Here is a 27,547-nt window from a genome sequence, read left to right as displayed (position 1 = left end):
AGTTATGCCTCTGACACTGCTTTTCCATTCTCTCCAACTTCACTGGAGAATGGCTCTCCAGAGCAAATAAGATGGATCCATTAATAACTCCACTGGCCCGGGCTTTACCTTGACAAGCTCCTGTGCGGATATTTGGGATGAAGCCGCGGCGACAGGGGTGGGGCTGGGCAGGACACATCTCACAGGGGTGGCCCCAGGCGCGGCCGACCGTGGCACAGCAGAGCGTCTTCGTGCAGACAATCCCGCTGAGCTGTCCCTGGCACATCTGGTTGCTGATCACAGTAAAACATGGACCTGTCCTGTAATCTGAAAAGAAAGAAGGAGAATCCCGTGAAGGTCTAGAAAAGCAGGAACTAGCACACAGAACAGCTGGACCCATCTTGCCGGATTCCGAATTGTGAAATGGTCCTCAGGAATAGAAAGAACCACACATCACCAGCTTTCATGTGAAGCCTGGGCACACCATTCCACTTCTGAACTGCATTTACCTTATCTACCCAATGAGGATAAAAACATCAGCTTCTATCCACTTTGAAGGTGCTGTTGTGAGGATCAGATGAGCTAATGGAAAATACAACTGGGACATGCTATCCAAAAATGACACAATAATGTTATTTACACATTCATTCACCTAAGAAAATGTATCAGGAACGATTACAAATCAGTTCCCATGCTTTATATAGATGCTTTGGTGATTAAAAGAGATCAAACCCCTGCCCTCATTAAGCTTACAGTCTATTATTATTTAGGTTGGTGAAAACAAAGAATTTCAAACTTGCAACAAGGCAAGTCAGCACACCTTTTTCTCCGGAGTTTCTTGAAAAAAGGAAATAGTTCTTTGTTTCTTTTGATTGGGTCCATCTTACTTCAAATACAAAAAACAAAAAAAACAAGCAAGCCAAAAAAAAAGAAAAAAACCTCATTCAAAACAGAAACCACCACCAAAACAGTTAGCTCTGCAAAAGACATCGGATATTTAAAAGAGAGGGCACTGATCTGAAATCACCATACCCCACAGGCAAAAGGATCATTTTTTTTTTTATTAGTTGGAGGCTAATTACTTTACAATATTGTAGTGGGTTTTGCCATACATTGACATGAATCAGCCATAGAGTTACACGTATTCCCCATCCCGATCCCCCCTCCCACCTCCCTCTCCACCCGACTCCTCTGGGTCTTCCCAGTGCACCAGCCCTGGGCACTTGTCTCATGCATCCAACCTGAGCTGGTGATCTGTTTTACCCTTGATAATATACATGTTTCGATGCTGTTCTCTCAAAACATCCCACCCTTGCCTTCTCCCACAGAGTCCAAAAGTCTGTTTAAAAAGAATTCATTTGAATCAGTTCTAATGAGATGGATGAAACTGGAGCCCATTATACAGAGTGAAGTAAGCCAGAAAGATAAAGACCAATACAGTATACTAACGCATGTATATGGAATTTAGAAAGATGGTAACAATAACCCTATATGCAAAACAGAAAAAGAGACACAGATGTACAAAAGGATCATTTTAAAGCAAACAGGGATACACTGAGATCCCAGCAGAAGTTCCGCCCGATATAAAAGCTCCCTTTTTTTTTTTTTTAAACTAAAGGGAGAAAGTCAATCTGGATTCAGCAGCCAGCAAACAAGAAAGATTATGATATAGTGAGCACAGCGGACCAAAGCCAGGCCATCGCCAGCCTGCCTCTAGTGGAAATCTGGGCCACAATGGCCCTTTCTGTTCTAGAGAGGTCTTGGCAGATAAGGGAGGCTGGACTGCGGCGAGGCTCATGGGCTCCTATGCACAAGCCAACACTGCATGCTTCCTCATGTCACTTTCAGAAGTGCACAGACAGAGCATTTCCTATGAGTCCAGGGGTGGACTAAGTGACCCCATTTAAGTTCCATTCACCACTGAATTCTACAGGTTTATGAAAATCACTGGCTGTGACTGGGCTCTATTTTTATCTTGATGTTCTTTTTTCTTTCTCCAAGTAGTTCAGGGGACAGGAGATGCAATTCACTCAGGACAACTCTTTTATCACAGTACCCACAAGAGTGAACAGGCTGAACCATGACAATATTTGGGCAATAGCTGACTCTTACCAGTTGGCGGACCTCCATCCTGTGTATTTCTTCCTCCTTTCTCTCTGTTCCAATTGCGACCCCATCTGCTCCCCATCACTAGATGTTATTCCTCACTCTCCCTTCTATCTTGCTAGAATGGGTCACCTGCGGTCAATGGCACTGCCCTAATACCTGTGCTGAAAGATGAGCCTTCTAAGAAATTCCAAACACAAAGCTTCATCCCGTCAAGTATAGCAAGAAAATCAGCCCAAATTATGGCAGCACTTGACAGATGGACAGAATGGTCCAAAAGTCAAGTCCTTATCTCCACATTTCTGTCTCTCTACTCCAGTGCTTACCCAAGTGTGCTATGATGGGATGCAAGGCAGTTTTATATCGTACGGTTTTAATAGTCACATGTTAATTTTAATTTGTATTATTAAAAAATACAAAAACACCAGACTCATAATTTCATAGTGGTGTTTGCTATGATGTGAATGAATAAAAGAACTTTGAACATAAAGAACAATATTAAGTAAACACTAGTAAGGAATATGCAAACAGGCCAAGAGTTGTGCAATTAGTACATAAACAGCACTAGCGTTATCTTTTCAGAAAACTAACCTTAGACCTTTGCTGCCCTTGCCCATCTTTCCAGCCCTATTTCCTGACACTTTCTCACTTTACTATTGTCTTTTTCTGTTTCCACATTTTTTAACCTGATTATATTACCTTTCTATATTGTCAAATTCTAAGTATATTTTAATATCCTTCATAATATGCCAGATCTATTAAAAATCTACTATTGTCTTCCACAGACACTGTATTCAAACAAGAATACAAAAGTGCGCTGAGCTGTTGAATAAAATCTCTGTCCTCATTTCATTCTGTCAATAAAGAAGTCACTCAGCACCATAGTGGTATACAACCAAATTGCTCCTAAACACAGTAAGTGCCTGGACAAAGTCAAATGCTTAAGCCATCATTCTTTCTTTGGCTCAGTTCTTCCAAATAGTACTTGTGTGGGTTAGTCACTCAGTCATGTTAAATTCTTTGCATTTCCATGAACTATAGCCCGCCAGCCACCTCTGTCCATAGCATTCTCCAGGCAAGAATACTGGCGTGGGTAGCCATTCCCTTCTCCAGGGGATCTTCCTGACCCAGAGATCAAATCCGAGTCGCCTACATTGCAGGCAGATTCTTTACTGCCTGAGCCACCAGGGAAGTCCCAAATACTACTAAGGGCATTTAATAAATACTTCTCTGATAGATGTTGTTTATTTTATAATATAATCTTTTCTATATTTCTCTGATTCAAAAATAATTATTTCAGTTAATTAGAAAAAGGCAGTAATATATAAATAAGAAAATAAAAATCACATATAATGGCACCTAAAGAAACCTTGATTTCTTATATTATCCTACTTAATTTTATATGTATGCTTTATCTTTTTTAATCACAAAATTGGAATTATACCCAACAATCAAATTTGAATCCTGCTATTTTATTTTTACTTAATGTTGCCAAAATCATTTTCCCATGTAAATACTATTCCAAAATATGACCTTAATTGCTACATAATTTTCCATCAAGTTATAACAAAATTTACTCAATAATTTAATTTAACCTTATGCAACACACATCAAGACTTTTATGACTATATACATCTTACAGTTGAGACTGAAAGATCACAGCAACATAATCTTTTACTTAAAAAATTAAATCTTCCATGTTAGGTAACAAAGAAGGAAATTTAGGTTTATTTCCTATTTTCTTCTTAACTTATTGAGACAAATGTAAATATCTTAATCCAACAGACATTTTTCAATCTTTATAAAACATAATGGAACATGAGTTTTAATTTATAGTTTTCAAAACTGTTTGGGTTTGTTTTTCCTCTTTGTTTTGCCAAGATACTCTATGGAATTCTTACACATGAGGACGGCAAAGATTTAGGGTGTATGCAAACACAGTGTTTTGTGAGTGACACCAGCAAAATCAAGGCACAGTAGAAAATGCTAGGAAAATCTGAGTCAGTCCTAACACTGGTTCAAGACTTCAGACATGAATTCCTCACTGGAAGGTTTTCATCAAAGAAAAATAACCCTTAAGACTTTTCCAGGGTCAATAATTTTTGCCCTCATTTCAATATGAAACACATGGAATAGAAACAATGCTTGTTAATTCTGACAATATTCATTAGGCATCTCTAGAGCCCACAGGGATCCACCTTTATTAAATACACTAAATATTTGGCAAATAGTTAGAATATGTACAACAGAAATCTTTTGACTTGACACATTTCCTCACTAGATTCTTATCACTACAGACAAAGAGAAAAATCAGCTCATTTGACAGTGCAGTTTAGCAAGTGGACATAAGGGTACTTGAAGAGTCAAGTTTTCAACAAAAATGGCTGATTACAGAGGGAGAGGCATAATCTGGATGAAACAGAATTGGATCTAAAAATCTCTTGGAAGGTAAATGCTGTATTAACGTGGTTTTCAAATGTCATTCTTATTTGGCAGCATGTGCCTTTTGTCCTGTGCTTCATTTAGATTGCCAAAGTTATGCTGTTTTTTGTCCAATACTCCAACCACAGAAAAAAATCTGCCCATACTCCCAATTCCTTACTAATAATCCAATTATTTACAATTATTCCCATAGCACTTATGTGATACTAGGCTAAATTTACATACTCTTTTTCAGACAGCCCCAGCTTTAGACAGGGAATGTGCCTAATTCAATGCTTGGATAATATCTGACTCATTCCTGCAATGTAAATCATTATTCCTAGTGCAAATAAAATATAGCATTAAAAATATTTTGTGTTCACAGATTGCTCTACAAACACTTCCTTATAAGACCTCCATGAACTAGGGCAATGGGCCAAGCCTTTCTAAAATAAAAATGAAATTTTAATTGTTTTTAACTGGCTTACTCTAGTGTGGCTAGTTCATGGGAAATTCTGCATCTACATGTTCCCATTATGAGTGGTTAGGCTCAAGGATTGTTCCCCAGTCCCAACAGCTCTGGCCTCAAGGCTTGGGATTGAACCAACGTATGTCTGCAGCCTCCCATCCTCAGCTCCTTCCCAGATCTACAGCTCAGAATGCTGTAACCTGTGGTATTATTTCACTTTCATTTGCAATCAGACTTCACCCTGAAGCAAATGCATCATTCATAGAAAAAGAATATTCTGTGGTACAATGATTTCTTGTCACTCCTGCCCAGTCACTAAACCACAAACTGCAGGGAAGACACAAGGATATAATTTTGGGCACCAGGCTCCAATTATTTTAAATACATCTTTTCATAAAAATTATAAACAAAACAATAAGATATCAATTTATCCACAACACAGAGGGTCACAGCATGCTTCTTCCTTCCAGGTAGGTTGGCCTAGGACACATTAAGCTCCTGACATATAGAATTTCAATACAGCCTTTTGAGGAAGGAGTTGAGAGAAATTTCAGTCTGAGCAAAATGAAGGCAAAGAAGTTCCATGATCATAATCAGTCTCAACTGCTACTATTTCTTCTTAATCCAATCATTCTTAGCCTTAGGACCTAACCAAATCACCTGGGGATGTTTTGCAAAATATTGATGCTTGGACTGCAAGGAGATCCAACCAGTTCATTCTAAAGGAGATCAGTCCTGAATATTCATTGAAAGGACTGATGCTGAAGCTGAAACTCCAATACTTTGGCCACCTGATGCGAAGAGCTGACTCATTTGAAAAGACCCTGATGCTGGGAAAGATTGAGGGCAGAAAGAAAAAGGGACAACAGAGGATGAGATGGTTGGATGGCATCACCAACTCAACGGACATGAGTTTGGCTGAACTCCAGGAGTTGGTGATGGACAGGGAGACCTGGCGTGCTGCGGTTCATGGGGTCGCAAAGAGTAGGACACGACTGAGCGACTGAACTGAACTGAGCTGATGCTTGAGCCTGAGCCTTGCCCTGCCATACACCTCCCTCATGGAAGATGATTCAGTAGATGTGGCATGGTGCCTGGGCATCCATAAGTGAGTTTGCAAAGTGCTTATAACACAGCTGACTGCTCACCTGAATGTCTAACCTCAGAAATGTGAGACGGGCCATAAACTGGGATCACTGCCACGCAACATAACTCTGTCTCTCAATCAGGATGGGCATTCTAATCACAACAAAGTAGAATTCATTTCCATAGGGTTGACTGATTATGAGGCACTTTATTATATCCCTTAGTAATTATATTGACTACAAGCTTACTAAGCCAAACAACAAATCAAAATTTAAGAGGGCTAACCACCAACTATCCACTGTCCTAAGAGTCCATGAACTCACACTGCCAAGCTCTCTTTCCAGTGTGACAAAGCACATTTATATACAAGACATCACTGCACTACCATAAACTCCCATTTCCAGCTTCCTTGTCCAGTATGGGTGCTGGTAGTTGAGTAAAATTCCAGGGGGATTCTCCAGCCAGGATTCAAAGACATTGATCAAACTTCACATCAGTAACACCAAAAGTTAACTTTTCATTTCCTCCAGAATTGCACTACCGTGGAACACTTTGAAATCTTTCCACACACATGTTGATATGATGAAATATGAAATACTAAACATTATCTAAGAAGTTGATGCCAAAAACAGTCAAACCTTAAATCAAACTTCCAGACCTACCTAGCTTCTAGCCAAGAGGATATACAGGGATAGAAGAGCAAGATAAATAACACCACGAAGAAGGAATCAGAAAACCAAGCATACATGATTTTCAAAGACAACTGGCCTGAACTTTCCCAAAAGTAAATGACCCCTCATACACAAAAAAGAAGGTAGAGTTATTATTTTAGATTAAAGAGATACTAATAACCAAAACTTTACTGGATACTGTTTCAAAAAGAGACAACTGGAGAAATTTTATATGAGCTGGACACTAGAAGATATTGTGGAACTGTTCTCTTAGATGTGATCATGGGATTGTGGTTATATATGAGTAGCCTTATTCTTTAGAGGTGAAGTGCTATGATGTATGCAATTTAATTTTCAAATGATTTATCAAAACAGACCACAAGTGTATTGTTGTTGTTCTTCAGTTGCTCAGCTGTGTCCGATTCTTTGCGACCCTATGGACTGCAACACACCAGGCTTTCCTGTCCTTCACTCTCCTGGAACTTGCTCAAATTCATGTCCAATGAGTCAGTGATGCCATCCAACCATCTCATTCCCTGTCGCCCTTTTCTCCTCCTGCCCTCAATCTTTCCAAGCATCAGGGTCTTTTCTAATGAGTCAGACATAATATATAAGTATACATAGATAATAGTACATACATTTATAATATGCATTATAAATAATACTGATACCATATATTATATAATTAAATATACAATTTACATTAAATATATACAAATTAAATATACATAAAATTATATATGGGCTTCTCCGGTGGCCCAGAGAGTAAGGAATCCATCTGCAATGCAGGAGATACGGGTTCAATCCCTGGGCTGTCCAAGGGGAGAAGGACAAGCCTTGATGTTGTATTAAAAAGCAGAGACATCACTTTGCTGACAAAGGTCCACATTGTCAAAGCTATGGTTTTTCCTGTAGTCATGTATGGATATGAGAGTTGGACCATAAAGAGGGTTGAAAGCCAAAGAATTGATGCTTTTGAACTGTGGTGCTGAGAAGACTCTTGAGAGTCCCTTGAACAGCAAGGAGTTATCAAGCCAGTCAATCCTAAAGGAAACCAACCCTGAATATTCATTGGAAGGACTGACACTGAAGCTCCAATACTTTGGCCCCCTGAGGTGAAGAGCTGACTCATTGGAAAAGACCCTGATGCTGGGAAAGCCTGAGAGCAGGAGGAGAAGGGAACAACAAAGGATGAGATGGTTGGATTATATCACTTACTCAAAGGGGATGAGTTTGCGCAAACTCTGGGAAATAGCGAAGGATAGGGAAGCCTGGTGTGCTGCAGTCCATGGGGTTGGAAAAAGTTGGACACAACTTAGCCCTGAACAATAACAATAATGAAATTATATATAATATGGAAAATACAGACATACATATATATACACATATAATATATAATACATATACATATATTAATATATATTACGTACATATATATATTATATATACACATACATATATACTGATGCTGGGAAAGATTGAAGGCAGGAGGAGACGGGGATGACAGAGGATGAGACAGTTGGATGGTATCACCAACTTGATGGATATGAGTTTGAGCAAGCTCCGGGAGTTGGTGATGAAAGCCTGGGAAGCCTGGCATGCTGCAGTCCATGGAGTCACAAACAGTCAGACACGACTGAGCAATTGAACTAAACTGATATACATAGACAGTGTATGTATAGAAGTGGGAAAATGTTAACAAATATTTAGTGTAGGTAGAAGGTATGTGGGTATCCTTATATTATTATTTCAACTTTAATGGAGGTTTGAAATACTCGGTAATAAAAATTCTTAGGGCGGGGTGGAAATCCTTTCAGAGCTAATTTTCCTATGCAGTAGTGCCTCTCCTATTTCATTCACTGTTTTTTTTTTAAATGACCCAATAAATTTTTAATCTACTTTCTAATCCTACATTTCTATAAAGTACTACATGCAATATTGCCTTTGAAACATGGTCTACACAATGTTATTTAAAGAATATGACCTTTTGACAAATTTTACTAAACTACACTACAGAAAATGTTTACTTTCAGAAACTGGTTCTGCTAGTGTTCAGCAGCTCATTCATGTCCGACTGTTTACAACCCCATGGACTATAGCCTATCAGGCTCCTCTGTCCATGGAATCTTACAGGCAAGAATACTAGAGTGGGTTACCATTTCCTACTCCATGGGATCTTCCCAATCCAGGGATCAAACCCACATCTTGGAGTGCATTGACATTTCCTACTCCAGGGGATCCCAGGGGATCTTCCCAACCCAGGGATCAAACTCGAGTCTCTTGTGCCTTCTGCATCGGCATGGGGATTTTTGACTACTGAGCCACCTGGGAGGCCCCAACTATATCTGAGATACAGCTTAATTTTAACTAATTTTTAAAAAAACCATTTTAGAAACAAAGCATAGGAATAAGAACAACATTATTCTGTATGAATATTTTCTGTGACTTTCAACTTCTCTCATCTGTAAGTTAAAAGTACTGACATATAAATTTTAAACAAATATCATTCAAAACTGCAATAGCAAGGTGATGTGCTGTAGAGCATTTAATCTAACACGCAGACTAAGCAATTCAAAATCCAGGCCATAGTTCTGCGGACCCAATTTTGTGTGTCAGCAATTTGACTACAGAAAATTATTACCACATTTTACTCTACTCCATGATGAAGAAAACAGTAAGCAATCTTGTTCAGGGAAGAGAAGATCTCATTTCCAAATAATCACTTACCTGACATTATTCATTCCCTCACTGCACGTCCTACAAGTCTGTACTGATTTCCTTTTCCCCTCAAAGTTATCTCTAAACTATTTTATTAGAAAAAAATAAAAATGGTTGGGGTGGTGGCTAAAAGTCAAATTCTGGTTTGGGTGATATATTTACCATCAAGATGATCAAATCACAGAGTGTCTTCAGTTTTAATGGTCTGCAAATTCAACTTGAAAGAACCAGCTGGCTCTGATATTATTCACTGTTAAAATGGCTTGTATGAGTGCCACATTAAACCAAACTGCAGTTTCACCACAGAGCATCAACTATTGAACAGCAAGACAAAAACAATAGTATTATGTAACAATATGATTTATTTGTTCTTTTGTATTTTCTTCAAAGCCGGGAAGTAGAAAACATTCTCTACCATCCAAAAGCAGGATTAAGGACATTAAGAGTAAAGGGCCTGATGATCAATGCTCTTCAGTATAAAAATTTCCAGGACCAACATATTCTTAGATCAACTCTTATATCTCAAAAGTGCCCTGTCATACTGCTGAAGTCCCAAATATAAGTTCTACGAAAAACAAATTAAATTTCCAAAGGAGTCCACTGGAATATTTTATCATTAAAATTTGAAAATTATTACTACTTTTTGGATATTATTATTATAAATGAGATTTTCACATTTGGAGGGTAAAATCCTATGTTAGTAAAGGGGTAATAAAAACAAATTGATTACAAATATTCCACTGCAAGTTCCATTTATATAAAGTACCTAAAATAGTCAAATTCACAGAGAGAAACTAGAATAGTGGTTGCCAGGGGCCGTAGGAGGTAAGAATGGGGAGTTATTGCTTAATGGGTATAGCATTTCACTTTGGGAAAATGAAAAAGTTCTAGAGATGGATGGAGGTGACGGCTACACACAATGTGAATGTACTTAATGCCACCGAACCATACCCATAAAAATGGCTAAAACAGCAAACTTTATGTATTTTACTACTATTGAAAAAACCCCACTGCATAGAATAATATAAAATAATAAATACTAAATAAATATAAATATAAAATAATCAGACATTCTGACTTCAATGACCAGGTTCAATGAGTAAACTTGACAACTATAAAATGTAGTCAGGATTCCTTTATTCATTCAACAAATATTAATTGTGCTGTATCAGTGAGCAGTGTGGGATAAAGTCCTTAACCACATGTAGTTTACAACCTGGTTGGGGGAGGGAGTCAATAAATATAGATAAATACATTAAAAGGAATGACAGACTTGAGGTTGTGATTTAGTCTACAAATGAAATAAATGTGCTGGTGTGATTAAAAAAGAAAAGTAGTTGGGGATACTTGCTTTGATAAGAGTTATCAGGAAAGACTTCTTGGAGGAGGCGACATTCAAACTGAGGCCTAGAAGCTGACAGCAGGCCAACTGTGAAAATAAGAGTAACTGCTTCCCAGGTTTAAAAGAGAGCTGGGAGATAGCCTGGCTTCTCTAGTAACCAAAGAAGGCCACGCTGACCAAAGCTGAGAGAGGAAGGGGAATGGGGCACACAGTGAGGGTGGAACATTAGGCAGGGAGTGAATTACACAGCACATTCCAGGCCAAGATGAGGAGCGTGGGTTTGGCTTTAGATTCAAAAGGAAGCCACTGAAAACACAATATGTTATTTTCAAAGAGTTCTGCTTAGAAGGTTCAAGAGTGGAAAAGAGGTAAAACATAGAGATGACTAAAGAAGGTGATGATGTAGCAATGCAGAGAAGTTGACAGGTGGGGGATGTCTTTGGCAGGTGTCAGGACAACAGAATGTAAAGATGGACTGAGTGTGAAGAGAAGGGAAACTGAAAGGACAAGGATGTCTCCTGAGTTTCTGACTTCAGTAGCTGGATATATGGCCAGTCACTTACTGAAGTGGAGAATCTGATGGAAGACTAGGCTCTAACTACCAATAACCAATATAAAGCTTCTTTACACTTTCACAGGGCTTCCCAGGTGGCAGAGTGGTGAAGAATCCTCCTGCCAATGCAGGAAATGTGAGTTTGATCCCTGGGTCAGAAGATCCCCTGGAGAAGGAAATGGCAACCCACTCCAGCGTTCTTGCCTGGGAAATCCCATGGACAGAGGAGCCCGGCAGACTACAGTCCATGCCATCGCAAAAGAGTCAGACACAACTTAGCAACTAAAACGACAACACTTTCACAATCAAGTTCCCAGTGGAGGACAGGTGATTTGAATTGATGAGGCTGGCCCTGCGTAAAACTGTATTCTCTGTCAGTCTTGATGCTATTAAAACAAAACCTACGCATAACGAAATGGTATCTTGTGCTATGTATTTCAGTTTTTTCATGAAATTTCTCTTCCTTTCCTTCCTCTGTGAGCAAGCCTTTCATCGTATCACATTCAGATATTTATATATAAATTTTATGGTTGGAATTCTTACTTCAGATACATTTGGCCAAGTCTCCCAGAAATCTGAGTGTTAAGTACACACGGCTCAGACCAATGATATGTGACGGAATCCTGGCGTGGTGGGTGGGATTTCCTCCAGGGGAACTTCACTGCTGCTTCTATGAAATGACAGGGCAAGGGAATCCAAGACCACTAGCATTCTAGCTGCCAGCCCTAAGTTCATTCTACAGGAAACAGATACATACCACATTCCAGTGATATTATCAATTCTCAGAGATCTGGGGGAAAACTTAAAGCAAGGACAAAAGTTCAGCTATTTAACCACGACTGAGAAGTGCCTCATATAAATATGGGCTTTCTGTAACATCAAGACAGATAAACGACAGTGAGATAGTTTCGATATGCTGGTTGGGAAGTGTTATTTCTAGAATTGGCTTCCTACCAAATATTCAACTGCTTATGGGTATATGATACATACGTTGCTTCTCTCTCTCTCTCTCTCTCATCTCTCACACACACACACATACACACACGATACACACAATTGAACTATGTTAATATACTCTCAAGGTGACCCTCCTATTCTCAGAATTTTTCTTTGGAAGAAAATGTCTGATGAATGAAAAATTCCTGAGACTGTTTCCAGCACGGGGTCTGGCGCTGAACTCAACTGAAGACAGACAAGTTGGAAGAAAGAACGAGCATTACTCAGAACACGTGAGTGAACTGTGCAGAAGGCAGGCACCAAAGCTGAGAGTATGAGCAAGGCCACAGAAGCAAAACCCAATCACTAGGCTTAATTAGTCAACAAAAGAAGATTCCTGACAAAAATCTGTGCCTGATTGGTATCAAAATATGGCAGAGACCGAAGACTTAAAAGCACTTAGGAAACTCAGAACTGAGTTTCTGTTGTTATCTTACAGTCATCTATTTTCAAGATCTACTCCACGGACTGAAAATGTGTCACTAACTGGACAACCATGGAACACACAGGTTTTGATGACTAGGGACATTTATATGCTTGCACGTGATCACTGTTTTACAGCACAGAATAGCAATTCCACAAATAGGCACCAGGCTCTTTGGAAATAATAATTATGTCCCAGTCATCCCAGGTTAATGCTCTGAAGAGCAAAATATTAATACTATACAATACAGGCAGATAGGAAAAGCCAGTTTTAGCTAAGTTGTGCCTAGTGCAGCCAGTGGGAGAATGCTATATGGTTCAGAAATTTCCACTCTATAGAACTGGTAAAAATATCTAAAGTTGTGCCCGAGACTATGAAGTCTACAACTATTAAGCTGTGTCCTGTCTGAACACTAAAGAGGCACTGTGTTACCCTGTTCTTTCTTACCACTTACTAAAGATTTACATCAGCTTGGCCAGACATTGGGGTTTCATCTAAGGCAGCTAGTTAGATACGTGTGGAAAGTGCATATGGTTAGAAAATAATAAGAGACAGCATTAAAAGTGGTTTAACATGCCCCAAGAGGCAAGCCGAACACCACAATTTTCTCCAACTGTGGAAGAAAAAACAACATGAGCCAGATTTTGGCTCTCTGAATGTATGAACAGGTCTATATTGTATTCCCTTGGATATTTACGAAGCATGTTAACAATAATTAAAATTGAATTTCCAAACCTTTAAGGGTAAAAGTTAGGAATATAATATCCACAACCTTGGAGAGTGTTATAATTCAATCTATGTCATATTCACCATCCTGGGATTTAACCACTGATATTCAAAATTCACAACTTGCACAGAGCAAGTGCTCTCTCAAGCTCTATGCCTGTGCAAATACCTTCTATTCAAATGCATGCTCCATTCCCCTAAAAGGTAGTGCCGATGGGCAACTGGCATTCAAATTTCACTAGTCTGGGGTTCTTAACTTGAAGATCACATTTGGGTCTCAGGAGATGCAAAGGTGCCCTGAAATTGTATGTAAATGTCACGTAGCAGCAAGGTAGACCTGGAGACAGAATAGAGTAGACCTTGTATCTGAGTGCTAGGTCTGAGCAGGCCAATCATATGTTCTCCTCCAGGAATTTGGAAATGGGATTGGAGAGAACTGGTCTTACTCTTTATTAAGATTAATCTTTATTAATCTTAATCTTCCCATGTGGCTGGAACCTCAGATGTTGTTACTTGGGAGTTGAGGGCTCGGATATACCGCAAGCAGCACAGAGCAGGCTATTTGCATGGAGCAGGGACTAGGTCTGCAGGGAGGGGGAGACAGAGGCCACAAGGCCCCAGGGAAACCTGGGGGAGCATTCGGCCCCTGCTCCCAGTCCTCAAGAAAGCCTGCTGCACCACTGCCCTTGAGTTCCTGGGGCAGCCAGGAGTCCTCATAACAAATCTCCCCTTCGGCATCGTAAGCTAGTTTTGTTACTTGAAACCAGCCAAGTTCATCCAATACAGTGTGCAGATCTGTGCCTTTTTCATCAGGTTCTTAAAGGTATCCCTTCCTCGAAAAAGGCAATAAACCTCTGTACTATTTCATAAAAAGTCATTCATAAGACTGTGGCACTACTTTGATAATTAGTCCAGATTTATCTGAGTTTTATGGAATACATAACTGTACCCTCTCTTAAAAAAAGAAAAAGAAAGTATAAAACCCCTCCTAACACAAGCTCACACCAAAACCACTTCAGCAAGCTTTATTCTCAGCTCAACTGTAACTCAAGTGAGGGCCACATAGAAACAGATAAATTTTCAAGAAAATTATCACAGACATACATAAATTGGTAGCTAACTCCTAGCTAGCTAGCTAGCTAAGTCACTTCAGTCATGTCCGGCTCTGTATGACCCCACGGACTGTAACCCACCAGGCTCCTCTGTCCATGGGATTCTCTAGGCAAGAATACTGGAGTGGGTTGCCATGCCCTCCTCCAGGGGATCTTCCCAATGCAGGGATCGAACCTGCATCTCTTAAATTTCCTGCATTGGTAGGTGGGTTCTTTACCACTAGCGCCACCTGGGAAGCCCAAGCTAACTCCTGAAAGTGAAAGTGAAGTTGCTCAGTCATGTCTGACTCTTTGGGACCCCATGGGCTGTAGCCTACCAGGCTCCTCCCCCCATGGAATTCTCCAGGCAAGAATACTGGAGTAGGTTGCCATTTCCTTCTCCAGGGGATCTTCCCATCTCAGGGATTGAACCCAGATCTCCTGCATTGCAGGCAGACGCTTTAACCTCTGAGCCACTGGGGAACCCCTAACACACAAAGTTCTAGCTGATTATCCCCAAACAGCATCAAGCTACTGTGGATGATTTTATCTCACCTGTTTAGGCAGAATATATCCTGGGGGTAGAACTGAAAGATGGTAAGCCTCGAAAGTCAGCACACCTGCTTTCCAGTAACAGCTCAGCAACTAATGTGCTATAGATCCTGAGTCAGACACTCCAACTGTCTGATGGACTTCAAGTGACTGAGTCGTGGACCGTTCAGATACCCTGGTGGCCTTTCAGCTGGCCTGAATCAGGACAGCAGCAGCCAGGTTAGGGAGGGGAGGTCACTTCCATCACCCAAGAAGGACAGAATGTTGAGGAGAAAGATGTGACTGACAGGAGCTCATTTATCCACCAGACTTGCTCCTCACTTTTTCTGGTCATCTCCGAAGGTTGTCATCAGAGCCCAGATCACCCAGTCCACAAACCTAGATGAGGGTGTCACAGAAGCCCTCATACCCCATGCTCAATCACCCCCACAAACCCTGTAGAACTTACCACCCCCAAAGCTGCTGAATTCTCTCCTCCTCTGTAACCTGTCATCGCCTTGCTGAAGATCCCCTTCTCTAACCCGCAGGAGGAAACTGAATTGAAGTTGGAACCTAAGGTGCTTTGCAAAACGGTCTCCACCCAGCTTTGCCCCTTGCACTCCCCAGCGTGCAGTCCCTGTCTAGTGACACTGGACGTTCCTCAGCTCAAGGTGCTGCATCCAGTCCATACGCCTTTGCACATGCTGTTCCCTCTGCACTGAATGCCCTTCCTCCCCTATTTTTCCAGTTAATGGCTCTCCTGGAAATCTTCCCTGATCACCTTCCTCTTCCTCCCTCTGTGGTACTAATTAAACTTCATGGCAATCACTAGCTTATATAACTGTCTCTTATCAGACTGTGAAGCTTAAGGATAAATATTTCATCTCATTAAACTTTGTATCCCCAGGGCCTAGAATAGTCTGTGCGTCCATAACAAGCATTCAAGTACTTCTAAATGGGTGAATATGGAAAATTCCTTATCTTTTGAGTTAGTCAAAATCATAATCACTTATACTTTCAATCCCTTTGCCCAACCTGTAATTATGTGTGATTCCCTGAATCTATCACATTTGATTTGTATCCTAAATCTCAAATTATCAATGTGGCAGTGAGCAGTTGCCCTTTAAACCAGTTTCTTCTATCTCCAGGGGCTGCATGAGTAATAAATTATGCATATAAAGGTGGTTGATATCTCATGCATAAAAGAGGTCCGAGTTCTACTTTTCCCTTTCTCCCACGCATATCATGGTTACAGACTGCTGATCTATTCTTAAAAACAGATAATGCTACTGATGCACAGACAGCAGGATGTGTGTGCTTGTGTGTGCTCATCCACTCAGTTGTGTCTGACTCTTTGCAACCCTTTGGACTGCAGCCCGCCAGCCTCCTGTCTCCATGGGATTTCCTGGGCAAGAATACTGGCGTGGGTTGTCATCATCTTCTCCAGGGGATCTTCTTGACCCAGGGATGGAATCCATGTCTTCCTCATCTCCTATATTGCAGGTGGATTTTTTACTGCTGAGCCATTGGGGAAGCCAGGACATATATATTTTAATCTGTGTTGAAGGGCTGAGAGATTTGTTCTAAGTCATCTCTACTCTCTCATGAACAATAGCTGGGATTTGCAAAACAGATCAAAAGTAAAGGCTGATGTGTAGATCAGGTCCAAACCTGGATTCATGAAGCCCTTACCCTGGGTGTGTTGAAAGGCACAGGTAGACAACTGAGTCACCTCCTCCCTAATCCTTTCTCCTTAGCTACCTTCCAACTAGTAGTGGACATGTGCCCAGGTCTGGTCAATAAGATGCAAGAGGAGATGTATAGGATACAGTGTCAAGGAAAGCTTTTCATTCTCTGATAAAATGAAACCCACTCATCTGAACTAACCCCTGGTCCTTTATCCTTTTCATTTCACCCTTTTAGAAAAATTATACCTATAAGTTCATCAGTCAACTTGCAATTACGAGGACAAAAGTCCATGCACCAAGGGTGGTAAAACAGAAAAAAGAGCCTTGGTCCTTGGTGACATTTTGATAACTCCAAATTCACCTGTGACATTAAAAAAAATTAACCCCTATTTGTTTAAGCCAATGTGGTTGCGTTTTCTATTACTTCACCCAAACTCATTTCTGAGACACCAAATACATAGATTCTGTTGTCATTCAACATATATTGAAGGAATGATCCAAGAATAAGATACTGTATTTCTGGAATTTTTATGTAGCATGTATTTTAAAGATTGAGGGAAAAAAAAGATTGAGCAAAGCAGGTCAAGTGCATAAATAAATTTCACCCAAATTCAAAAGAGAATTCCAGATATTATTCCTTCATGAACTCATATTCTAAAAATCAACTTGATTTTCCTTCCTGGCAACTGGATAAAGTGTCTAGCATTGGGACATGAGTAGCCTCTGCTAAATATTCTGCTCTCTGATGTCCACACGTTTTAAATTAATCAACAGAGAAATGGCCATATGCATCATCACCATCACAAGAGTTACTGCCAACTCTCATTTGTAAAATACATTCCATTTTTTAAAATAAGCTCGCTGATACCTCTGTTTGAAAAGACCATTATTCCCTTTGCTATTTTCTTAACAGTTGAGGTATTTTTAAAGGGGTGTGCCCCATACACATCCCTTCACTGAAAATAAAGACTACTATCCCTTCCCCCAGGTTCCCAATTGTTTTATGTATCTGATTTGTTACCATAACAATCATAAAAGTATAAACAAATACAGTGGACATCTGGAACTAATGGAATTCTGGAGCTCTTCCCAAACAGTGGCAATTTCAAACTATATGTCAATAAGAATGCACTGAACAGAAAGAGAAGAACTATGTAAATGCTGAAGCGGTTGGGTGGGTCCAGAGAGACTGGAAGGTAGTTATTGCCTTTGTGTTAACATGGGGAATTAGTCAGCCTTGAAACGGGGTAACAGTGCTGATACTCCATGCAGATGCAGATGGTCTATCTAACCAATAAAAACAATTCTTAGCTTCATAATCTGTTGATGTGTCTCAGAGAAGGCAAACGGAAAGGTGGGGACATGAACTTTCATCACACTTTCCTTTCCACTCTCTTCTCCTCACTCCTGTGTGAGTGTAACTGGGTTTTGTTTATCTGTCTGTCTGTTTGTTTGTTTTCATCCCAGTTGTTGTTAATTTGCAAAGCTTTATCCAGCCCTTGGAAAACTTCCTAATGACAAGTCTAGTTTGAAAGAAATGCTTAGTCCTTTAACACAGGAAATTCCATAATTATGAGCTAGTGTGCTTCAAAAATTTACATATAAGTTTAGAATTGGAACTTTTCATTTCAGAACTGGAAGAAATCTTATAGAAGGAAAACAAACATTTACACATTACTGTTCTGGCTGCTTTTACAAGCTCTCTCACCTAATTCTCACAACAGTTCTCTGAGATTCCACCTGCCCCCCACACACCATATTATAAAAGAGGAAGCTAAAGCTCAGAGTAAAGAAAGGTGCCCAAGGCTACACAAAGGTGAAGTGGCAGGATGAAAATTCTAATTTTGGTGTTTCTGATTCTAAAATCTGTGCTCTCCCATATACTACTTTGCTTTTCTCAAAAGGCATCATATAATTTATACAAGGGTAAATTAAAACTGAGAGAGGTGAAGTAATTTCTCAATGTCATAAAGTAAATTGATGGCAGATGGAATTAGAACTTAAATCTCTCAAATTCTGGATCAGGCCCTGTTCTGTTATTTCATACCTCCCTTTAGGTCTCATTTATTTTTATCTTCCTATACCCCAGGATTGAACCACAACCCTTGAGATTAAAGCAAAGTTTGTATCAGTGTCTGTCCCAGTTCCCATACTTTTAAATCTTGAGTTATTGAAACTCTCAGTGTGGTGTTCAGGCCTTAGCATGAAATACAAATTACTGCAATTTTGTTTCTATTAACATATTCACTCTAAACCATGAAAGCACAGAAGCAATTCTGGTGTCATTTGAAATATATATACATTAAAATTGACAACAGAGGTAGTTACCTCTGTGGAAAAAAGACAGGGATGGGATGTGCATGTGTGTATGCTTAGTCACTCAGTTGTGTTCAGTTCTTTGTAATCCCATGGACTGTAGCCCACCAGACTCCTCTGTCTGTGGGGATTCTCCAGGCAAGAATACTGGAGTGGGTTGCCATGGCCTCCTCCAGGGGATCTCCCCAACCCAGGGATAGAACCCAGGTCTCCTGCATTGCAGGCAGATCCTTTACCATCTGAGCCACCAGGGAAGCCCACGAATACTGGAGTGGGCAGCCTATCCCTTCTCCAGGTTATCTTCTCAACCCAGAAATTGAACCCGGGTCTCCTGCATTGCAGGTAAATTCTTTACCAGCTGAGTTACCAGAGAAGCCTGAGATAGGATGAGGAAGCCCAAATAGGTTTTGGGCATTTTTTCACTGCTTATGTATGTTGGGTGATATATATTCTTTTATTAGCTTTGAAACTAATATATGTATGACATACTCTTTAAATGCATCATATATTGCATTGAAAAGTATTAGCAAGAGAAAAGGCTAAGCCACATACACTTATACACATCATATCTATAAACAGAGATGTAAGCCACTTATACAACTATGTGACCATAACAGAAAGTGAAAGTGTTAGTTGCTCAGTCTGATTCTTCACAACCCTATAGACTATAGCCTGCTAGGTTTCTCTGTCCATGGAATTCTCCAGGCAAGAATACTAGAGTCGGTAGCCATTCTCTTCTCCAGGGGATCTTCCTGACCCAGGGATCAAACTCGGGTCTCCAGCACTGCCAGGAGATTCTTTACCATCTGAGCCACCAAGGAAGCCCCTAATATGATCAAGGGGAAATTATTTACTCTCTTATCTTCACTTTTCTTAATTATAAATAGGGATAATAATAACCAGGGTGCTTGTAAGACTAACACAAGTATGCAAAATAATTAATCTCTTATCTAATAGTAGTTCTTCTAATTCTATGACAGTGATACTGTGCTACATCACTGAATTGGTATTTTCTGCATCAGATCTAATTGACCCTCATTTTTACACTATTCAAACATAAGAGCATATCTACTGCACGTTCATTTCATCTATATAAGGCATGTATGTCCATTTTCATGTAAATTTCACACATTTTTCCTTATTGACCCTTTGCCATGTTCTCCCCTTGATCCAAGACTAGAGGTTTCCAGCACTAAAAATCTGTGCCCAGTTAAAGGCTGTCATGCTGACCCCAGCTGCTCGTTACTGAGGAACGCACACAATCCCTTTTAACTCAGCTTGAGCTTCAGAGCTCTGATCCACCTCTGTAGATTCACCCCACCCCACGTCTACACATAGGGCAGAGATCTGGGAAAACTATTTGGCACAGTCTGTATTCTCTAAGAACATGTCTGGTTGTCTCATCCCAGAATGCCCCTCCCCCTTCAAAATCCTTCTCATCCTCCAAGCCTAAACTTAAACGTTTCATTCTGGGGGAAGCCCAAGGAACACACACAATCCCTGTTTCGGTCAAAATGAACATCTTCACCTTCCAAGCTCCCCTGATGCACTGCCCTTTCATTGTCTGTTTGGCACTCACACATACAGGTATAGGCTATTGAATGGTAAATCCCCTAGGAGATGGGATAGCCTCTTGTGTGTCTCTGAACTTTCACCCTCTATCCCCAGATGCCAGGAACAGAAGACAATATATATGTTTGTTAAACTGAACTATTTAACCAGATACAAAAATTGTTCTTGTTTCCCTTTGAGTCAAGCACAACTCCTAGCAATTATACACATTCCTTAGATGAGCTCATGTGAAGTTAATTAATTCTCCAACTCAGCAGGTTATCAGAACTGAATGTACCCAACTCATCTACATGCTAAGATAATAAACAAGCTTTTTGCCTGCTACATTTCTAATGGTGATCTCTGAAAGAAACTCCCCACTGGCTGGACACCCCAAAGTCTTTCCCAAATAGAGGATTCTAAGCTAAAGGGCTTTTTAAAGGTAGTAATATACCTAACCACCACAAAAGTTGTTGTTCAGTTGCCAAGACATATCCAACTCTTCACAACTCCATGGACTACAGCATGCCAGGTTTCCCTGTCCCTTATCATCTCCCAGAGTTTGCCCAAGTTCAAGTCTACTGAATTGGTGATGCCATTCAACCATCTCATCCTCTGTCACCCTCTTCTCCTTCTGCCTTCAATCTTTCCTAGCATCAGGGTCTTTTCCAAAGAGCAAGCTGATACTTTATCTCTTAAAGACAATTTTACATCTACATCATTTCAGGAGAAAATGCAGTATCTATAAATTTAATTTTTACCCTTACAGATTATATCCACAGATTATATCAACAGCTTAATGAGGTAAGGTTTTAGGTGAGTACAACAAACTTCAAAGGTTAGTGGATCTCTTTTTTATATCAGTGGAATCTTGGTGCAGTTTTAGAAGAGTCTTTATGACTCACCTTCAATTTCCATCCACTCACAGAATAAAACCACCATGAAATAGTGGTTGGAAAGAAGGATTTAAAATCAAGCTTCAACCATGGCAGATTCGAAATCCAGTCAATGCCAGCCAAATATGAGCTTGAAAGTGCTCATAAGAAGAGGCTAAGGTTTACAAAACAATCCTCTTTGATGAGTTAAGTACAAGGGAATCAGAAACATATGGGTTAAATTCCCCTTGAAATACCCATGGATTTAAAATTAAGTGGAAAAGTGCTTGGCACAGCATAAATTCCAAGCATCTGAAATACAGTTCAAGATCATTTTCTTTGAGACCTTTAACAAGAGAGTCTCCCTGCAATTTCTTGCACAAAACGCCAGGTACTTCTTATGTCAATGGCAGGTACTTCTCATGGTGAAAATAGTGGTACACAGTGGTCACAGAGGAGCATAATCCGAATTCCAGCCCTATCCACTGCACCACTCAATTCCTTCATGAGACAAGTGGATATAGGAACAGCTCCTTATATGGTCGTTAAGGTTTAGGTGAAATATTATTATGTCAAATAGCTAGAAGGGTCCCAAGTACACAGTTTATACTAGTGATATTTTTGAAGTCATCACCCAGAAAGGTACTGAAAACACAATGATTTAACTGAAGAAAAAGCTTCTTAATGTAAGATAAATTAATAAGCAGAATCACCTGCCCCAAGACAGTGGGGGTTGAATGCATACTATAAAACTACAACAGAGAGGGTCCACACTTTGTGTAACGAAGCGGTTTGGTAGGTGGAAAGATGAGTACTTAGAACCAAAATCTCCATTCCTTCAAGTTGGTTAACATTATGTCATCTCTGGCTTTTAGGATCAGAAAGGTCCTAACCCTTCATGAGAGATGAAAAAACTGATGAAGGCAGAGAAATGATTTGCCCAAGGTCACACGGCTATTGAAAAGCAGCGCCAGTGCTGGAACTGGTTTCCTGCCTCATAGGCTACTACTGTTCTCCCTAAATCATGTTACTACTCTGGATGGGAGCCTCATAAGCTCTGGTTCCAAGTGGCAATTGGTTTCCCCTCCCGGGGAGCAATGGAAGGGGCAGCAGAGTCCTTTTTAACTTCAGAACATGCCAGAGATGGCGTCAAGAAAGCCAGGTTTAAACCAGGTCAGCCAGAAGGGTTTGTCTAAAGCACAGCTGAGCAAGCTCCATTTAAGCCAGGATTCCGTCAGTACGACGGGTGTGTCAGCGACCAAGTTGAGTGGACTAAGTTCAAGCCAAGTATTCATTGAAAAGGCTAGGCAAGATGGGTCTAGGTTGGGAAAGTGAAGAGAAAGGGATCAGGTGAAGGTTGAGGGAAAGGTACTAAGCAACTACTAAATTTTTTTCTACAGCATCCTTCCTCCACTGGGGCTGCTCTGAGCATACTTAGCTGTTTGTGGAGGGTCCCTATGACATTGGCCATCACTTCATATGCTTGCATTTACAAGGCGTTCACTTAACACTGCAAATCAACTACACTTCAATTAAATGAATGAATGAATGAACCAACACTGACCTTAAATGCTATGCCTAAAATACAATTATGGCACCACCAGGAGATGAATTTGCTAGGGCTAAGGCTTTGAGGTCTGAATAACCAGGCTTCCTTTTGGTGACTAAGTCACAAATTAGAGTGGCTTTATTCTCTAGTCAAATATGTTTTCCTGTCAAAGAACAACCCACACAGGCTGGTTCACACCCCAAGTCCTCCTGGCCAGGTCAAGTGACCACCCAATTTCGTTTTCCACTTCCCTACTTGAATTATATTTATTCTGTCTGAACTGCTCAATCTCTGATCCTACAACAAATTTCCTCTATTTCTATGCATGCACATTTGCTTCCTTCTACTATTCCCCATCTCAGAATACATTCCCCCAGATTATCTTAGTAGTAAAGTTCAGGATATAAATAATTCTATAAATTCTTGGGTATCATTTGGAACACCATTTTAACATTATTACCAGGAGGTATAGTTTTGTGGTATCTTGGTAATTTCAGGAGGGAGGGTTTAAATTCTTAGAGCTATTCCAAGCCAGGATATAAAACCCTTTCTAAGCAGGTACTCCCTAAAGTGTGGTAAAGAGAAGCACAACTTATCTAAGTCATCTTATAGCCCAGTCAAGCAAAGCATAAAGTTATTTTGCTAAAGGAAAGGTTATTTGGGCACACTGACAAATAGCATTGGGAATTCTATACCTATGAAGTTGGGCAAAATTATGAAAAGTCCCTCCAAAACCACATAAAATATCTGGCTACAGTGTACACCAATATAAAAACAGAGATAAACGAACAGCAGAGCTGAAATTCAGAGAGAAGATTAAGTGGGAATGGACATCAAATGTGTTTTCAAAAAAGCAAAGCCTCTTTGGGGTGATATGACTGGGTCTGTTTTTCTGATAGCTAATGTTTATAAAGCCATGTGATCTCTGCAATGATGTAAGAGTAGCTTTTGGTGCTACATAGCTCTGTCTTCCTTCTCAGAGCTTACTCAGGGAGCTACAGAGCACTGCATATACAGTAATAGACACATTCTTAGAAGCCCTGCTTACCTGATTTTCCACAAAGAAAGCTGTTTCAAGAGCTCTTGGAATTCGCAGGAGGAACAAAAAGTGCTATTATTCAGGCCAGGAAGCAGGTGAATAAAAAGGCCTGCCCTCACCCAACATATGCCCCAAGGGTATTGGTAAATGCAAAGAGCAGAAACCAGGGGTCTGCTTAGAAATAAGCTTTACTTAAAGTTAATGGAAATACTGAATGCAGAGCACCAGAAGAAAAGGGAGTCATGGGATTGTGAGCTGCAAACCATTTTCTCTATCTTAGGTATGTGTTCCTTTGACAATTTATTGGCTGGAACACCCTGGTTCCTTTCTTAACAAATTGTAGCCACAAATATATTATGTCTAAGGAATTTTGAGACCCCTTCGAAAGGCAGCGCGATCCAATCCTCAAGGCTCCAGGCACTTTCAGCATCGGCAGAGAGCTCTCCAGGAAGTCTGGCGGGTGGAGGCTGGGTTCCCCCAGACTGAAACCCAAGAACTCTCTCATTAGAGGAGTCTGACTCAAGCAAAAGGCCTGCCGAGGACACAGACCAAGGACAGGCAGGCAGACCTCTGTGAGGAGCCAGGCACCCGAGCAAAGCACAGTTTTTACAATCCTCAAAAACTGTCTGCCAGCCCAGGCAAGCTATGAACTTGCCTGTGTCCATGTGAACTAAGGAAACAATGTAAACTGTCCTCAATTCCCAGGACAACTGGGTAAATGCTAAGACTCTGAACTGTCAAGAGGTTTCTGTAGCATTCAAGTGCAGAATGGATTCACTCTGGCAGTGGGGAAAAGATGGAAAGTGATGATGGCATATAAAGAGATGAGGATGATAGAGGAAAGTTTTCATATTTGGTAGCAGAAAAGTAACAAATGAATTATACTGAAGAGAAAGACTAAAAGTACTTTATCCATGAAACTCTTTTTTCATGGAGACAAAGCCTGTCAAATTGTTGAGTATGCCATACTTTGCTTTCAGTCATCAGTTATCTGCAAGGGGGAGTTTGTCTATTTTGACTCCATATATGTGGGAAGCAAAATGATGTAACAGATTATAAAGTGAGGTAATGCAGGAGAAGCCAAGATGATAGAACAGTTTTGAGGCATGAATGCAGAATTCCCAGGCCCATCTTTTACTGATGAACACACTAAAGGTGACTTAAATTGCCGTTCTGTAAAACCAAGCTTGCCCTTGGTGTTGGTAGGGGTTGATTGGTTAAGTTTTCTCTACAATACATCCTTACCCAAAACTATCCTGTGCATTCAACATGAAGATGAAACAGGCATGAAGTGAAGCTTACACATCAAAAACCAGTATAGGATCCTGGTTAGTGACCTGGATCACCTACAAAACGCTACCTACAATACGCTACCACCTACAATATAATTATTCAAATCACTTGATCTCTAAGCTTCAATTTCCTCATCTATAAAAGCAGGATAATATTTTTCTCAGAGGGGTGTGGTGAGGTAAAAATGAGATAATAAGTAACAAATGGTTATCCCAGTGGATGCTCAAAGAGTGTTCGTATTTTTAATTATGGAGGGGAATGTTATTTGCTGGGAATTGGAACTCCCCACCCTCTTGGGAGCTGGTTGCAGTTTGTGCTGTGTGATATGAGAGCTTCTAACATATTTATACTTTGCATTTGGTATGTACTGAATTTGTCATCCCTCCTTGGTCTTCTTCATATAAGACTGTTCTGATACCATAATTAAAACACGAGCTCCTAAAATTGAGGACCTATGGCTTCAATTTCTTTTGGATTTCTCCAAAGACTAACAAAACTTGATTGAACTCTTGAATAGCTCATATGTTCAATGACTTTAATCCTGGAAGGAGCTCTGGAAAGTGTCCAAGTCATGCCACTTTGTGTCACAGTGAAAAGAATTCAATACTGGAAGTTAGATGCCCCACCCCTATGTGACCCTTCCTAAACCAACTAACCTCTCTGGGCCATAACTTCCTCATCTGAACAATGGAGACGGTACCATACTACCCAGCCCCATGATGTTGTTGTCAAGGCTGAATGAAATAATGGCAAATTGAAGAGGAGTGAGCTTTCATCATTATTATTACAGACTAGAAAACTAAGTCTCAAGAGGATTGAGTGATCTGCCCAAGGTCACCTGAATTCCCAGTGATGAGTGGTCTGTCAGGGAGGGCTTTAAGATTATGGGTATATGTACACAGTCAAAACAACTTATCCAATTAGTGATTTCCTTAAAATTAGCTGAATTGGCAATCTTTCCCTTCCTGGCCTTGACCTTTGGAAATGTTCATTGCCTTCTGCTATGGAGAGATCTAGATTCCAGCATTTTATGTTCATGTAGCCTGGGCAGAGTCAGAGCAATCACCCGCTAAGGTCCCAAAGAATGTCAACATTTTAAACCTTTCTATGACTATAAAATTCAGCAAGAGCAATGGACTAATAGGGTTCAAACTCAAGAAGCATTAGAAAATATTCACTGTAAAATCTCATTCACCACTCATTACCCTCTGCCTAGTTCCTCCTGCCAAACATGTAACCACCTTATTAATGTCCTCAACATTCATCCATAAAGGTTTTTATGAAAACACAAGCAGATGAGACTATATTAAATGTCAACTCAAGCTTCATTAGACTCTTCAAAATTTTAAAGTATTCACATTTATCTTTTCAGACTTTTATCAACAATTTCCAATTGAGCCACTGAAACAACAACCTTCAAAAGAAAAATTTCCTACTGTTAGACTATGGAAAAATAATCTCTCTTTTAAGTAAGGGCTTCACCTCTCAGACTAGAATATTATGTACATAAGAATAACTGAGGGTCTTATTAAAATGCAAATTTCTAGGCTAGACTCCCAACGATCCTAACTCTTGTGAGGAACAGGAATGACTTTCTTACTGAGCAACCCTGGAAATGAGGATGCAAGTGGTTGATGAACCACATTTTAGGAGACATTACAATGGAAATGAAGAGACTAGATTCAAGTTTGGACTCCCCTCAATTAGTTTTGTGACTTCTGGTTACTAACTTAGGTTCACCGGATCTTCACAGCATCTTCACAAAAGGCAGAGACTGGGCCAGTCATGAAGGTTCCTTTGCAAAGGTCCATGCTGTGATGCTGTTACACCTTAGGCAATCCTGATGCACAGTAGGCTCCAAAGAGACCATGGGTTAGTGTGATGTGTCTCTTTTAGAGAAACTGTACAGGTTTCAACACAACACAGTAACCTATGGTTTTTCTTCACTTCCATGCACTTTTTTTTTTTTTTAAATTTTTCCAAATTGTGGCCGGGTTGTGTATTACAAATGGGTAATTGAGTCAATGTCAGGAGACTCTAAATGGAACAACCCTTCATGCATGGGCATGAAAGTTTTGTTTTCTGCCATCAGCAAAGGGAAATGTGCATGCCTTTAAACAAAT

General features: G+C 40.2%; 1 protein-coding gene across 1 annotated transcript in view; it reads right to left on the bottom strand.

Annotated features, from left to right (window-relative positions):
• The window catches only part of FBN1 (fibrillin 1), a 258,732-nt gene that overhangs the window by 140,396 nt on the left and 90,789 nt on the right, over positions 1 to 27,547 (bottom strand). Inside the window, exon 7 of the mRNA XM_065941593.1 lies at positions 109 to 306. Coding sequence (XP_065797665.1) covers positions 109 to 306 — 198 coding nt within the window. The remainder of the gene's footprint in view (positions 1 to 108; positions 307 to 27,547) is intronic.

The sequence above is a fragment of the Muntiacus reevesi genome, chromosome 7, assembly GCF_963930625.1.
Source record: "Muntiacus reevesi chromosome 7, mMunRee1.1, whole genome shotgun sequence".
NCBI lineage: Eukaryota > Metazoa > Chordata > Mammalia > Artiodactyla > Cervidae > Muntiacus > Muntiacus reevesi.
The sequence above is the reverse complement of the archived record's forward strand: the minus strand, read 5'-3'. Positions and strand labels throughout refer to the sequence as shown.